The 13,666-nt window shown below is 36.8% G+C and overlaps 2 protein-coding genes across 4 annotated transcripts in view; one reads left to right on the plus strand and one right to left on the minus strand.

Moving 5' to 3' along the window:
- Nucleotides 1-46: 46 nt before the first annotated feature.
- Nucleotides 47-13,666, plus strand: part of IFT74 (intraflagellar transport 74) — a 31,936-nt gene continuing 18,316 nt past the window's right edge. Inside the window, exons 1-9 of one of the 2 annotated variants that reach the window (XM_004949579.5) lie at nt 47-259; nt 330-452; nt 1,856-1,991; nt 2,520-2,568; nt 3,355-3,453; nt 3,620-3,680; nt 4,174-4,233; nt 4,996-5,057; nt 13,005-13,140. In XM_004949579.5, coding sequence (XP_004949636.2) covers nt 354-452; nt 1,856-1,991; nt 2,520-2,568; nt 3,355-3,453; nt 3,620-3,680; nt 4,174-4,233; nt 4,996-5,057; nt 13,005-13,140 — 702 coding nt within the window. In that variant the 5' untranslated portion in view covers nt 47-259; nt 330-353. The remainder of the gene's footprint in view (nt 260-329; nt 453-1,855; nt 1,992-2,519; nt 2,569-3,354; nt 3,454-3,619; nt 3,681-4,173; nt 4,234-4,995; nt 5,058-13,004; nt 13,141-13,666) is intronic. The other variant, XM_003643070.6, reaches the window with a different exon arrangement.
- Nucleotides 3,320-11,870, minus strand: LRRC19 (leucine rich repeat containing 19). Of its 2 annotated transcripts, XM_004949578.4 has the most exons (5): nt 11,772-11,870; nt 8,961-9,053; nt 7,198-7,705; nt 6,808-7,014; nt 3,320-6,543 (listed from the first exon to the last, which is right to left on the minus strand). In XM_004949578.4, exons 1-5 carry the CDS (start codon nt 11,847-11,849, stop codon nt 6,218-6,220), a joined length of 1,212 nt encoding a protein of 403 aa, XP_004949635.1. In that variant the 5' UTR covers nt 11,850-11,870; the 3' UTR covers nt 3,320-6,217. The 2 variants fall into 2 exon arrangements, with proteins under 2 accessions (XP_004949635.1, XP_040512078.1); XM_040656144.2 differs by lacking the exon at nt 8,961-9,053.

Consider the following 13,666-nt stretch of genomic DNA (forward strand, 5'->3'; position numbering starts at 1 on the left):
CGCGATAACGGGGCGCTGCAGCGCTAGCCCGAGCCGTTGCTGCGATACCGCCGCTGTGGCCTGAGGAGGCGCCATGGCTGCGCGGGCCTGAGGGGAGGGGGTTTCGGCCGCATGGGAAGAGGTGTGTGTCCGCTCGTGGGCCTGTGTGGTCCGCTCTGAGCACGGTCTGTGCATTGTGCCCCGTTTCTAAAAGGGGAGCTGCTTTGGGGGATTCGGAGGACATGTACATCCCTGTTAAAAGGAGAAGAATTAACTTTATGTGAGTTGTTCTGTTGTCGTTCTGAAGAAGCTTTACAAATGAAAGGACTGTTAATTATCCTTCTTTCCAGGGAGAAGCTTGAAAGGAAACAGACATGGCGAGTGGCCACAGAACTCCCATAGGCCGTCCTCCTTCAAGAGCAAGGCCATCCTCTGCAGCAAGGGCTCCATCAGCAGCCAGGATAGGAACAGGGGTATGTGAAAATAACAATAATAAAGTCAACTTGGGTATCTTTAGATTGTTACTCAGACTTTTGTAATTTTTCAGGAGTGATAAACAAAAAGCATAATGCTGTAGAAGGGTTGTAGTAAATGGGATTACATCAGACTGGTGGCCAGTCACTAGCGGGGGTCCCCAGGTCTCCAGTTTAGGGTGAGTTCACTTTAATGTCCTCACAAATGACTTGAATGTAGGACTAGAAGGTGCTTGGAGCAAGTTTGCTGATGATACTGAATTTGGAGGAGCTGCTGACTCCATCAAGGATGAAGAGGCCTTGCAGAGAAATCTAGACAAATAAGGGCATCACCAACTGCATGATGTTTAATGAGAGCAAGTGCCAGTTTCTGTACCCGGGAAGGGACAACCTTGGCATTACATACAGACGGGGTGATGAGACACTGGAAAGCAGCCCTGCTGAAAAACATTTGGGGGTCCTGATCACAGCAGGTTGTACACAAGTCAACAGTGTGCCCAGGGAGCCAGGAAAGCCAACCATATCCAGGGACTGCCAGCTGGATGAGGGAAGGAAATGTCCCTGCACCAGTGCAGCCTCACCTTGAGTACTGTGTGCAGTTTTGGTGCTGCAGTATAAAAAGGACATGGAAGTATTAGAGAGTGTCCAGAGAGAGGCTGCAAATATGGTGTAGGACTAGAAGTGCGAGGAGAGGCTGTGGCTCCTCAATTTGTTAAGCTCAGAGCAGAGGAGGCTGAGGGGAGGCCTCATGGCAGCGGACGGCTCTTCACAGGAAGCTGCTCTCTGGTGCCAGCAACAGAACTTGAGGGAATGGCACGGAGCTATATCAGGGGAGGGTCCTTTTGGATATCAAGAGAGTGTCAGGTACTGGAGCAGTTTCCCCATGACAGTGATCAAGGCACCAAGCTGACAGAGTTCAAGAAGATTCTGGACAGTGCTTGCAGACATATGGTCTGATTTTTGAGTGGTCCTGTGTGGAGTCAGGAGTTGAGACTTGGTGATCATCAGGATATTTTACGATTGTATGATTCTGTGATATTTTCTCAGGAAGAACTGGAAGATGTTCATTCTGTAGAGTTTTACTTTGTAATTTTGATGGAAAGAGGTCAGTGAGGTCTTGCATCATGAGTTCATCTGGGAAATCAGGGTAGTACCAGTGTCATGCACAAACCACAGTGAACAGCTCCTCAAAAGCAATCTCTTGCCTTTCTATAGTGGACGCTTGACTGAAGCTCCATTTACCTGAAAGATTCTTATATGAAGATTTCACACTGAAAGATTCTGATACGAAGATTTTAGAGACTACCTGTTAAGTTTGTAATTGCTTTGGTGATTGCATAAAGATAAAAAAAATCATAACTCAGAGTTGGTTTTTTTGGTGGGATTTTGTCTTGTTTTTCTAGATGCCTCCCAGTACATCAAGACCTGGTTCTCGTGCTGGTTCTTCAACTGCAAGTGGAATCTTGTCACCTCACATTAAAGTGGCAGACCGCCCAGTCACACAGCAGGGATTAAGTGGAATGAAAACTGGAATGAAAGGTATTTTTTATGTAGAAAGTAGGTGTTGAAGTGTCTGAAAAAGTTTCAACAGAGCATTTAAAGGAAAACATTTCATAGGTATACACACCTGTGAAAAATTGTGAAGTGAACTGATATGACTACAAGGAGTGAGAGGAAGGAGAGGAAAATTAAAGCACACCCTGTCCTTTGATTTTGGCAGTCAGAGCAGACAAAGGCTTTTCTGTGCCTGAGCTTGCTTAGGACTTTTGAATCTATTTAAATATAATTTAAAAGGAGCTGTAAGATAAATTGTATCTTCTTCCAGGACTGCAGAGTAATTAAGATGCTGCAACGTACCTTAGTAAATGAAGTATTTAATATAGCTGAGAAAGTATTTTGTATCCACACAGCAGTCTGAAAGGAATTTCTGCTTACATTTGTTTCAGTGAGGTAAAATCTGTTCAAGAACACTGAGAGGAGAACAGTTCTCTGTGTGTAAAATATGCAAATTATTAAATTGGAACGAGTTACTGTCTAGTGAAATGTCATTTTATTCTCCTTTGCCAGGTCCTCAGAGACAGATAAAGGATAAAACTTATTATCTTGGACTGCTGAGGTATGTCTTAAACTCGAAGTGTAGAAGGTGTAAAGCTCTAGTCCCTATTTTCCCTCCCATTGTGCTTAACAATAGTGTGGGATAACTGGTGTTGACTGAGAATAAAATCTGTCCTGTTTGAGACGTGAAGGTAGTTTTGTAGGAGGAGAGGAATGTTATGCTTATGTCCAAGTAGAAGATTTCTTTTTTGGTTATGATGTTTTGTTTATAGGCTAGCTAAGTTCAGTGCTCTCCCACAGTATTCATTACATAAGCATCAGTGATTTTGAGCTTCCACCTGTGGCATTTAATGGTCTGATAGCTTCAGTTGTAAGAGGTAGAATCTCAAACTAAGCACATTTTATTGTATGCTTCAAGCTTGTACTTTTAGGTGGCATCGATAAAAACACATGCTGTTTTGGCAGCGGATCATATTACAGGATTGCGTGATCAGTCCTGAAAGATAGTGGGTTTTTTTGGTTTCTTTTCTTATATGGATGATACCTATATTCTGTGAAAGGATGCTATGATTTTTTTGGTCAATCTCAGAAACATTTATGACTGTTTCAACCAGAACAAAAAGATAATGAAAACGTTTAGTTTCATAGCCAGGTTTTCTAATATTTGTTTATGACTTTATCTGGAAGAACTGCTTTAATTTTTCCTTATTTATCTAGCTTTTCTTGTAAATAGTTTATTGGAAACATGGTACAGTGTGAGAAAGATAGTATTTCTGCATTGCACAGAGTGAAATCTTGTTTTTCACTGTGTCTTAGTTGCACATTTAAATTTATTTATTTATTGCAGAAGCAAAACCAGTGAACTCACATCAGAAATTAACAAGCTGCAGGAAGAAATAAAAATGTACAAGCAAGAGAAAGCTGCTTATTTGTCATATGAGAGAAGGTAAGCTCTGTGGCACCTGATGCAAAGTTAACTTTCTCAGTCACCAGACTTTGTTCTAGGCTACTGTGCAGGCTTCAAGGAACCATTAAATTAATCTTTTTTTATTATTTCATTTTTATTGTATAACACTTCCTGTTTTAAGTTTGGCTTCTTGTTTTGTATTCAGGGCAGAGGCTTTAGCTGGTGAAATCAAAGAATGGCAAGGTCAGCTAGAGGACTACAACATGGTATGCTACTATCAGCTTTCAATACTGAAAAAAACACTTTGCCCTTCTTTCCTTTGTTTACTACTGATTTTGCTTTACTTCAACTTCTTTTTTCATTGTTGTTTCTCCTTAAAAGTGTAGTGGTTAATAATGCTGAGTTTATTCAGTTACTAGAAGAGAAAAAAATAGAAACTAAGGAGAACAAAACAAGAAATTTTAGTATGCGTTAGGATAAGCTGTTGCATATACAATTAAATTAGTGCTATATTGTATAGCTACCTTAAATGAGAATTACTTCTAAGAACTGTGTATAATCTGTTCAGATTTAAAACTCAAATGTTTTTCTTTTTGCAGTAATAGATAAATACTGTACTTTTGTGAATGCTTTGTGAGTTGCTACTTATTTTTCTGATTATTTTTTTGTGTGCGTGTGTATATGTGTATGTAATTATTTTTGTCTTTTTCTTTTTAAAAAATGAAAATTCTTACAGGTTGGAATTCTGTCTATTTTCAGGTTGTGGATCTACTTAACACCAATACAGACATAGCAGAAGTGATTCGTGATTACAATTTGGTAAGAATTAGGATATTTGCTATATTTAATCAACGAAATGGTATATATTAGATGTCAGTGCTTTGAACACATGACATATGTAGAAAAGCATGGTACTTATTTGAAATGTATACTTTCTTTTCCAGTTTAAATTGGACATAACACTTGTGTTATTATGTGTTTGCAGTGAGGCAACTGTCTAAAGTACGGACAGATGATAGTGCTTCTGTTGTGATAGTGCATCTGTGTCTTAGATTTGAGAAGTCTGTGTCCCCAACTCAAATTGCAAGCATTACAATATGTTATTTATCTGACTAAAAAGCATAGAATGCTTGCCTTATGAAAGGCAAATTCAGTTGTCTGCACTGCAGCTTAAAGCTTCCTAATGCTCTAGAAATTTTAGTTCTCTTCTGTTTTCTGTCTTTTAAATAACTCCAGTCAAGTCTGCGACATAGGCAATGACAAAATCAGTCAGCTTTGTTCTTCTTAATTTTCTTAATTTTCCAGAATAGTGAGACAATTTATCCAAGTATTAAAGCCTTGGAAGCAGTAAGCATGTTCCATTTGTTGAGATTACTTTTTCTGTTATTTTAGTAGTCTGGAAAACTGTGTGCTTCTTGACCAATTTTTTTGTTTATGTTTATGGGAGGAGGTCTTCTCCTCCTTTCTCTACTGCATTCTGAGCAGCTTCTTTCTCCATTACAGAAAATCTCGAACTTGTACATACAACATGTTTTCTTCTTATATATTATATTAAATATATATTTTTTTCTTTTTTTCTAGTTAAAAGTTCAGAATGACCGAGATGCTCAAAGCGTGGATAAAATTTTCACAGAAAGACAAGCGTAAGTACGCAAAGTATATGCCTGTCAAATACTGCCAATTCTTACCTGAAAACAGTGAAATTGAGAAGTTACTGAATTCAGAAATTTGTCAGCAGTGTAATCCATGAAACAGATGATATCCAAACACTTCTTAGATGATATATCAGTATCAAGTTGAAGCTGGAGTATCTGTCCTTAAATTCTTCTGAGTAACTGCTGTGATGATAACTTACCTTGTCATCCAGAAAGAGATAGGTGGCACTGAATTCTCCTGGTCTGTGGAGACCTACCGATTGCAGATTATGAATGTTGTGTTGTAGTAGCAGAGGGGGAAAGGTAAGTGTAAGTGGGGACTAGAACTGCGATTCCTGTCTGGTGAAGTAAGGATGTATATAAGGGAAGCAAGCTGTTTGCAATAGGAATTTGTAAGTCATGAGAACAGTTTGCGTGGTAGTAGACTGAAAGGGTGAGCTTTAAAATAACAATTTGCCATTTAATAATAAGTCATTTTTCACTAATGTTGTGGTTTTCAACAGCTCATAAATACGTCTGATTTATCTCTAAATATATTTCTAAGTGTTAACAAAATGTGCAGAAATTTGGTTTGATCGAGAACTGAAGCATAAGGGTATCAGATAAGTAGTGCTGGTTATCATTTTACTGCATGTAGGCACCTTTAAGTTGGTCTAGTGATTCAGTGTAAATATTTGTAGATATTTGTTTTGCCTGTTAAACCACTGAGCTGTGATACTGTTGATTTGGATTCAGTCCCCCAGTCTGACTGTGTTCTGTTTCAGTGGTTTAAACAAAGAGTTTTTTTGTCTCTGGCTTCTTCATTTGTATAGTGTCAGTAATTATATCAGGCTCACAACATGCTTTTTAAGGACTTGGTCATCTTAGGCAGTGTACAGTAAGCTCTTTTCCTCCCATAAGTTATAGTGTTCTTTCTGAAACATGGATGATCAGTGTTCCTTCATGTTTCAAAATATTTGTTGTGACACCAACACGTGGACATGACCAAATTTTTATCCTTAGTGATTCGTGCAGCTGTACTTTGTTACAAGTTTTTTGAGATGCAAGGCTGCTTAGGTTCACTTTGTTCTGTATTTAAATAGTATAGTACAGAAGGCTGGAAGGCTGAATAGGTTGAAAAGTCAGTTCATTGTCCATTGTGTAAGGCATTAGCTCTGCTCAGTTACATAAGTGTCTATGTATTTGTCCTCAATAAATCCATCTTCCTCAGGTTCAAATGCGTTAGTTTTATCAAATATTACTATGGGATCTTCATTGTTTATATCTGATATTGCAGGAAAAGAGCTCATGTCAGCTGAGAACTCCCGTGCAAACATCTCAGGGTCATTTTCTTCCAGACGACGGTGTCTGTAGCTCATCAAATACTGATACCATGTTGGGCATTTTATGGCAGTAAAAATCAGGAGTGTAGTGCTTAGGACAAACCCTAGCACTCCCACAAGGAAGGTCCAGCTTTTGCCGAGAACTGGAAATTCTTTTAAAACAGACAGAAAAAAAAAAAGTAGTCATCTTTATGTGTAATATCTGAAAGAACTCTAGTATGAATTTCTTAATAGTTAGATTGAGAACACATAAAAGGTAATAGGATGATAACTGAGTTATAGTAAAACCTGAAAATTCACTTGTTCTATGGCTTTGATGAAAGAATAACAGTGTAGTAGGAATGTAAAACCATATGAATTATGGAACAGCAAATAAAACAGATTACAAGCAGTGAAGAGAGACATCAGTGTATTACCTGCATGTGTTTCATTGTTTCCAGTGATGTTTGAAGTCAGAGCTGTTAGAAAGTCTGTGCTTTGATGCTTAATGGCATAGGTGGAAGGTATAGTGGTTTCTGAAGAAAGTTTTTCAGTTTCGCAGTCAACTAGTTGAATAGTTGCAGTCTTGATAGAGAATTTTTGCTTTATGTTTGGGAATGTACATGTAGTGTTGTTCTCATTTTCTGTGAATAGGAACAATAGAGATCGTTTGCAATGTTGTTAACCAATTGGCACAAAGATCTTAAAAAAAAATCAACAATAATTAAAACACAGAGAACTTGATGGTGAATTTTATTCAGGTCAGGAAAAAACTAAGGTAAGACTGAGGCAAACAGGTGTGAAATGCTGCTCTTATGAGAACTTACCCATTGTCACATTAGAAGCAGTTAGCCATATTTGTAAATCAAGGAGGCTACAGGAGCAGTTCCATGGGTTTCCATCTAAGGTAATTGTAGTCAATTTAAAGGATGGTTTTATATGAAAGTATTCCAAAAGGTTATTCTGTAGATTCAAAACTCTCAGATTTTTTAGAGAAGATAATACATCTGAATCTAATTGAGTAATCCTATTATAGGATAGATTCAGCACTATCAGTTGATATAATCCTGCGAATGCTGCTTGGTGAATTGTATTAATACAATTGTTGCTGATATCCAGAATTACAAGTTTTGTCAAACTGTAGAAGCTGTTATTATACAGTAGAGTAATTGTGTTTTCATTCAGATAAAGCTCAGTGAGGTTAGAAAGCCTTATAAGAATCTTTCTGTCGTATTTTAAAGTTATTTTATTGTTTTTGAGATTTAATTTAGTAACATTTGGCAACAAATCAGTGGGGATGCTAGTGAGGTTCTTTCCAGACTCATCACAAATGACCTGTTGAAAAAAGATAGTATCAACAATTAAAATACAATAGAGTTGTCCATTGAAGGCGTTCCAGTGATAACTGTTAATGGGAATAAAGGAATACTTTTTAATGGCAGCCGTTCACAAGAAAAGTTCTACTGATCTACGTGCTGTTTTGTTAATGTTTTCCATAATGTTCTTGTAGATTAATAATACAGGGGAATGAACTGTCCTGGTGTGTATGGTCCTGATGGTCAGGACACTCAGTGCTTAAATTTTAATAGAGTTGCAAGGTTTATGTGATTATCATCCTAAATAGAACTAATCTGGCATGCCATCTTGGAGTTCATAGGGTTGTCTGTTTTGAAATTCTGATGTGAGGGCTGGCTGTGTAGAAAAGGATTCCTTTGCCACATAGTCAAGAAACCACCAAGCAAAGGTGTCAGGGAGAAAGTATATTCAAGTCTAAGAATTAATTAAAACTACCTTTTTCTAATGTGTTCTTTTATTTTAAAATAGCTATGCTTACTATTGAAAACATCTTTGGAACAGGCTTTCAACCATCTTGAGCACATATTTTTATTGTATGTATAGCATTTAAATTAATTTTGATTTTTTTCTGTTGAAGCTTAGCATAGCTGTACTCTTTTCAGGTTTGAGAGTGTTTATACCTTGAAACATTTTTCTCTTCTGAAAAAAAAACAAACGTAGATTCCCTTCTGCATCACTGCAGCTTACAGTTTGTTGGCAGGGTACTTGTGCTAGATTTAAACAAGATTCTGATTACTAGGAAGAGATTGGTTATGTTGTTTCTCCTTCTAGATCAGTAGGCTATGTTCAAATTATTACTGCTGTGACCAGACTGTATCTAGTTGGCATTACTAAAAACAAGTTAGATTAAATGTCTGTTCTATACTGTATATATCCTTTGGGAGGTTTTGTGGGTTTTTTTTTTTTTCTTTTTTTTTTTTAGTCGAATATTTTGAAAAATAGTATTTGAAGTAATATCTTAAAATATCTTAGAGAATATTATAAGGAATACTTTAAAATATCTTACACACATTTAATCCTGACTTAGGCAAGTGCTGACACAATGTTGCTCAAACTTGAGCAGTCATTGGTCTTGTCCTGTTGTGATTTAGGCCTGTCCCAAAACGGCAGAGAGTGATTTCACCAGTATATAAAACCATACCAAACATGTTTTAGTGTTGCTCCACAACTTAATATGATTACAGGAGCTAATTCCTATTTCACAGCAAACTTGCATAACTTACACATAACTTACAGTTTGAGAAGTAATGTTGCAGTCAGCAGTGACTTGATTCAAAAGCAGCATTCCAGCCCAGATTATGAGCCAAGACAGTTTCATGTTCAGAGTCTAGCAAAAAACAACACTTTTCAATATTGAGATCAGAATCATGGAATCATAGAGTGACTTGTGTTGGAAGTGACCTCAAGGATCGTCAGGTTCCAACCCCCTGCCACAGGCAGGGCTGCCAACTGCTAAATCAAGTCCTGGATCAGGTTGCCCCGGGCCTCATTTAACCTGGCCTTGAACACCTCCAGGGATGGGGCGTCCACAGCCTCTCTGGGCAGCCTGTGCCAGCACCTCACCACCCGCTCAGTGAAGATATCAGTGTAGTAGTAGTTTAACATATGAATAAATAGTTATGCAGTATATTTTGTTTTACATAGATACTGTAAAATTTAAAATTAAGAGAAAAAGCATGATATCAACCATAATGCATTGAGCTTTTCCTGGACTGGGGCAAATCTAAAATCCAGTGGGCAGTATCAGGTTAATAGATAACAGATTCACAAATGGATAAAAGGAATAGGCTGATATATACTTATTAATATCCCTGTTAAAGCAATTATGGGTACTGGAAGACTACAATAGGAATCAACTGAAGAAAGTATCCAGGCTTTCATGCCCTCCCTAAATAATTTATTTTGTTTCCACTGATTCAGGCAGAATGCTGTACTCGATGAATGGTTTGTTTGGATAGATATCTCATATATTCTTAAGTGAATTCACAGGGGCTTTTTGTAAATTTTTAATGATTAGATCTTCAAATCTGTTTATTATCCATAGTATAGCATCCGACATAAGCAATGTCCTTCTGTTTTATGAAGGCATAGTTGTTGCTGAGGAAGCTAAGGAGGCATGCTTCATTCTCTTGTGCTGGAGTTTTTGTACAGATTTGTTCCATATTTTTGAGAGTCAGCAAGATTTTTTTGATAAATATTCTCTGCAGTGTTAACCTCTCTCAGAAAATGTATAACATATCCATCTTCTCATTTGAACTGGCCATAATTTGCAAGATCTACTAAGCAGGAGTGTTAAATCTTGTCTTTTGCATGCTAAATTGATCCATGTTTATGCAAGATTTGAAGTAGAATTTTATGCTAAGAATAGATTATCCCTTTTGTGATATTTTTAGTCTTTAGCGTGTTTGAAGTCTCGTGGAGAAAAGGTAATAGACTGAGTGAACCTCCGTATCTCCTTCCTACATTTCAATCTTTTGAATTAAAGAAGGTCAAAAAACAAGGATTGAGATACTTGTTCGAAGTGCTTCTTTCAGAGTATTCACTCAGTTTTACAAGGTCCGATTTACTTAAGGAAGCTCAGTTGCACAAATAAGGAAGAATACTAAATGTAGGCAGCCAGTGAGATTTAAAAAAAAAAAGAAAGAAAAAGAAAAGAAATCCATCAATCCTTAAAAAGAGTGCCACAAGGCTTTTGATAAGTTTGGAGTAGATGAAGTCACAGGCCAGGTGGTCATGTCTGATTGCTTCTGTGCGTTTGTGTCTCGGAGGACTGACCTCATTCACCTGTCTGAATCATTGTGTAAACTTTTACACCGTCCTCAAAAGAGGAATGTATACTACTCTGATCCATTGTGTATTTTTGCTCTTACTGGAAATTTGCATCAAACACAAAAAGACACAGTAAGTGGCAGGGATGAGGGGTACTAGTAACAGCAGTGGTAGTATGTTGCTGTATTAGGAACTGTTATAATCAGAGACTGTACTGATGTCTTGCATATTTTCTGGAGGCGGTTTGTATATTGGTAGTTGAAAACATGCAGTGGTTTTTGAAAACTCCCAATACCAACTGCATTTAAGCTGGTACTTAATGGCACACTTGGACTTCAGAGTTACCTCTTCAAAGATGTTCAGAAACAGAGCAGACATTAACCATGCAATGTAGAAATACAGTTAATAGCATTGGCATAGTTTTCAGATTTCAAAAAAAATACATATTGTTGTTAATAGAGTGGAGAAAAAATATTGGGTATTATTTTAAAAGTTACTCAGTCTGTAAGTTAATAACAATCAAGTTAACAATGAAAATTAATTTAAATACTTTTTATAAGTTCAAAGAAAGAGTTAACATATTTGAGTAACTGGAATGCTATTAACAGGAAAAAACATTTTCTGTCTAAAAGTTCACTGCAAATATGTCCAAGTCAAAACACAGTCCCCATTCTTTAACATCTATTGAAAAATCAGGGTTTTTCTTACGAAGTTGATTTCCTGCATTCATATGGGGGAACAGTTGTAAGCAATAGAAGAATGAGGAAGGTTCTATAATTTTAATTGCAGTGTGGCTTTTAAGTAAAACCAGACTCTAAGAATTGCTGCTTAAGGTAATTATTTTGGAAAGAAACTGAGCCTAGTAATACCTAGGTAGAGCCTTGACCTGTTCTTGTTACTTCAACTCCAAAATATTTTGTTCAGAAGATTTCCTTGGAGGATTGTGTGAGACTTATATCATTCAATAGTAATGTAACTCCTGTTTCTTTTGTTACATTTGTAAAGAAAATAGTACATCTGGGAGGCAATGAGGTCTGTATAATCAGGTACTCTGCTTTTTAGAAGAGAATGTAAGATGTTAACAACAAAATGTTGTTAGAAGAGAAAAGCCAGACTGTAGTCTGGCTTTTTAATGAAGCACAATTTACATAACAACTTTGTATGTATAAGGTTCATAGCAATTCTTGAACTTCTAATGTATGTCAAGATATATTTGCTTCCAGTCTAGCAGAAACGCTTCAAAAGTTTTTTGAAAAAGATGTGCCAAGTGTCTTACCTTTCTGTTGCTTCTTGGAGCACCATATACCCACACAGACTTCTCAGTGCACTGACATGAAATGGTATCATGTAACATTTTTTTTCAACCTTTGTACCTAATGAATAAGCAGGCCATGTAAAAAAATAAGGAAACTGGAATATCCTTAGCAAAACATTGACTAGGTTGAGTAATCTTGTATAATCATCTTCAGTTTAATTAGTTCTGCAGCCAATAGGAAAGCCTGATGGTAGTATGCTCAAGTGTCAAGTTCCAGATCATATAGGAAGCACTGAGTTAAAATGCCACTGGATATTTACAAGCAACGTGGATTGTTGTTGATTAAATAAATGTTGGAGATGGATAAAAACTTGGACTTTTTTAATGTTACTTGTCAGGAAGTGAAGCAGTTTTTGAGAGGTTTGCATACTGAGGTGAAGATCAGTGCTTAAATAGTTGCTTAAGTCTCTGTTAAGTTCTTGTGATGTAGAAACATCAGCTTAAAAAAAAAAAAAAAAAAACAACCTGTGGGGTGTGTTATATATCAAGTTGGTTACTTATAAAGATCATAAGCATTTAAGGACATGGGCTGTAAGTCAGGAAGATATCCCTAAGAAGAAAAGGAAGATACTTGTTCTGATCTGAAAGCGTGTTTATATGCATATTCACAAAGACATTGCACTGGTACGCAAACATTATGTCCAGTAATTTTTTCTTCTAATGGTGGTCATTCTGCAAGCTTCATTCTGCCCAGTGCATAGCATGAAACTAGAGAAGGATTTGTCTTCCTCTCATTCTTCGTTCAAGTATGTAGCTGAGTAGAAACCTTTTTACTTCAGTAGCTCTCTTTTGTGTCATTGATGCTTAAGTTTTTTTTACTTAATATCTCAGAATGTTTTGTGACTTCCAAGCCTCAACCCTGTTTCAGCTTCCCTAGTAATCTAGTGTTGTGCTACCTTGAATAATGAATCCTTTGGTACAGCCATTGCTAATATTTTTATTGCCTCTTAAAAAAGCACTGAACTTTAACTTTCTTTCAAAACACAACTACCAGAGACAATGCATAACAGCTAAGTCAATTGTTTCTAGTCTCATAGAGATGCTGAGGTATCTAGCCTGGAGTCCACACCACATTTAAAAGCCAGAGACTTGCTGCAGATAACGTGTCTTCTCCTACTTTCTACATCAGTGGGGTTGGAAAAATAGTAGTAGAAATAGATTGCTAAAAGTCACAAAAATGTGCTATTCTTACAGCACAGAAAAGTTAATTCAAGCCGTGGAAGAAGATATTGAACGTGAAAAAGCTGCAGATGACATAATAAAAGAAATGACTGAGGAAAATCAAATTAAATATATGGAGATGAAGGCTGCAAATGAGAAGGTGTCCCAGGTTGGTTTATTTCTTAGTATTTAACCTAGAAAGTTTCTTAGCCTGGCTCCATTCATTACAGGTACAATTTAATTATTAAAGTAAAAACTGAGTAATAACAATAACAAACTTGCCAGTGTATTGATCAATTGTAAGAGTGCCTGAAAAATAGACAGAAAACAAATATGTTACATTTTAGTATTTCTTAGGAACAAATTGTGTTCATCATTTTCTTTCCAAATCTGGAGACCGACATGCAGACTTTAAGTCTTCTGTAGTGTTTAGGAGCTCAACCACATGTGAAAAGCAAACTAAAGGTAATCCTGTGCACAAAAATAAATCTGACTCATTTTTTGTGCTTCTTCTTCTGTGTCTGGGTGTATGACAACAGTAAACCGTGCCTTCTAAAATTTTTACTGTTTTGCTAATTCTAATGCTAACAAAAGCAGTAAGATCTCTAGGGTTGGAGTAACCTCACTGAGCTTCAGGCATACAGTCTTAGAAGGCTCCTTTATGTAGTCTATATGGGGAGTAATATCTTTTAAGG

Source organism: Gallus gallus, chromosome Z, assembly GCF_016699485.2.
Source record: "Gallus gallus isolate bGalGal1 chromosome Z, bGalGal1.mat.broiler.GRCg7b, whole genome shotgun sequence".
Lineage (NCBI taxonomy): Eukaryota > Metazoa > Chordata > Aves > Galliformes > Phasianidae > Gallus > Gallus gallus.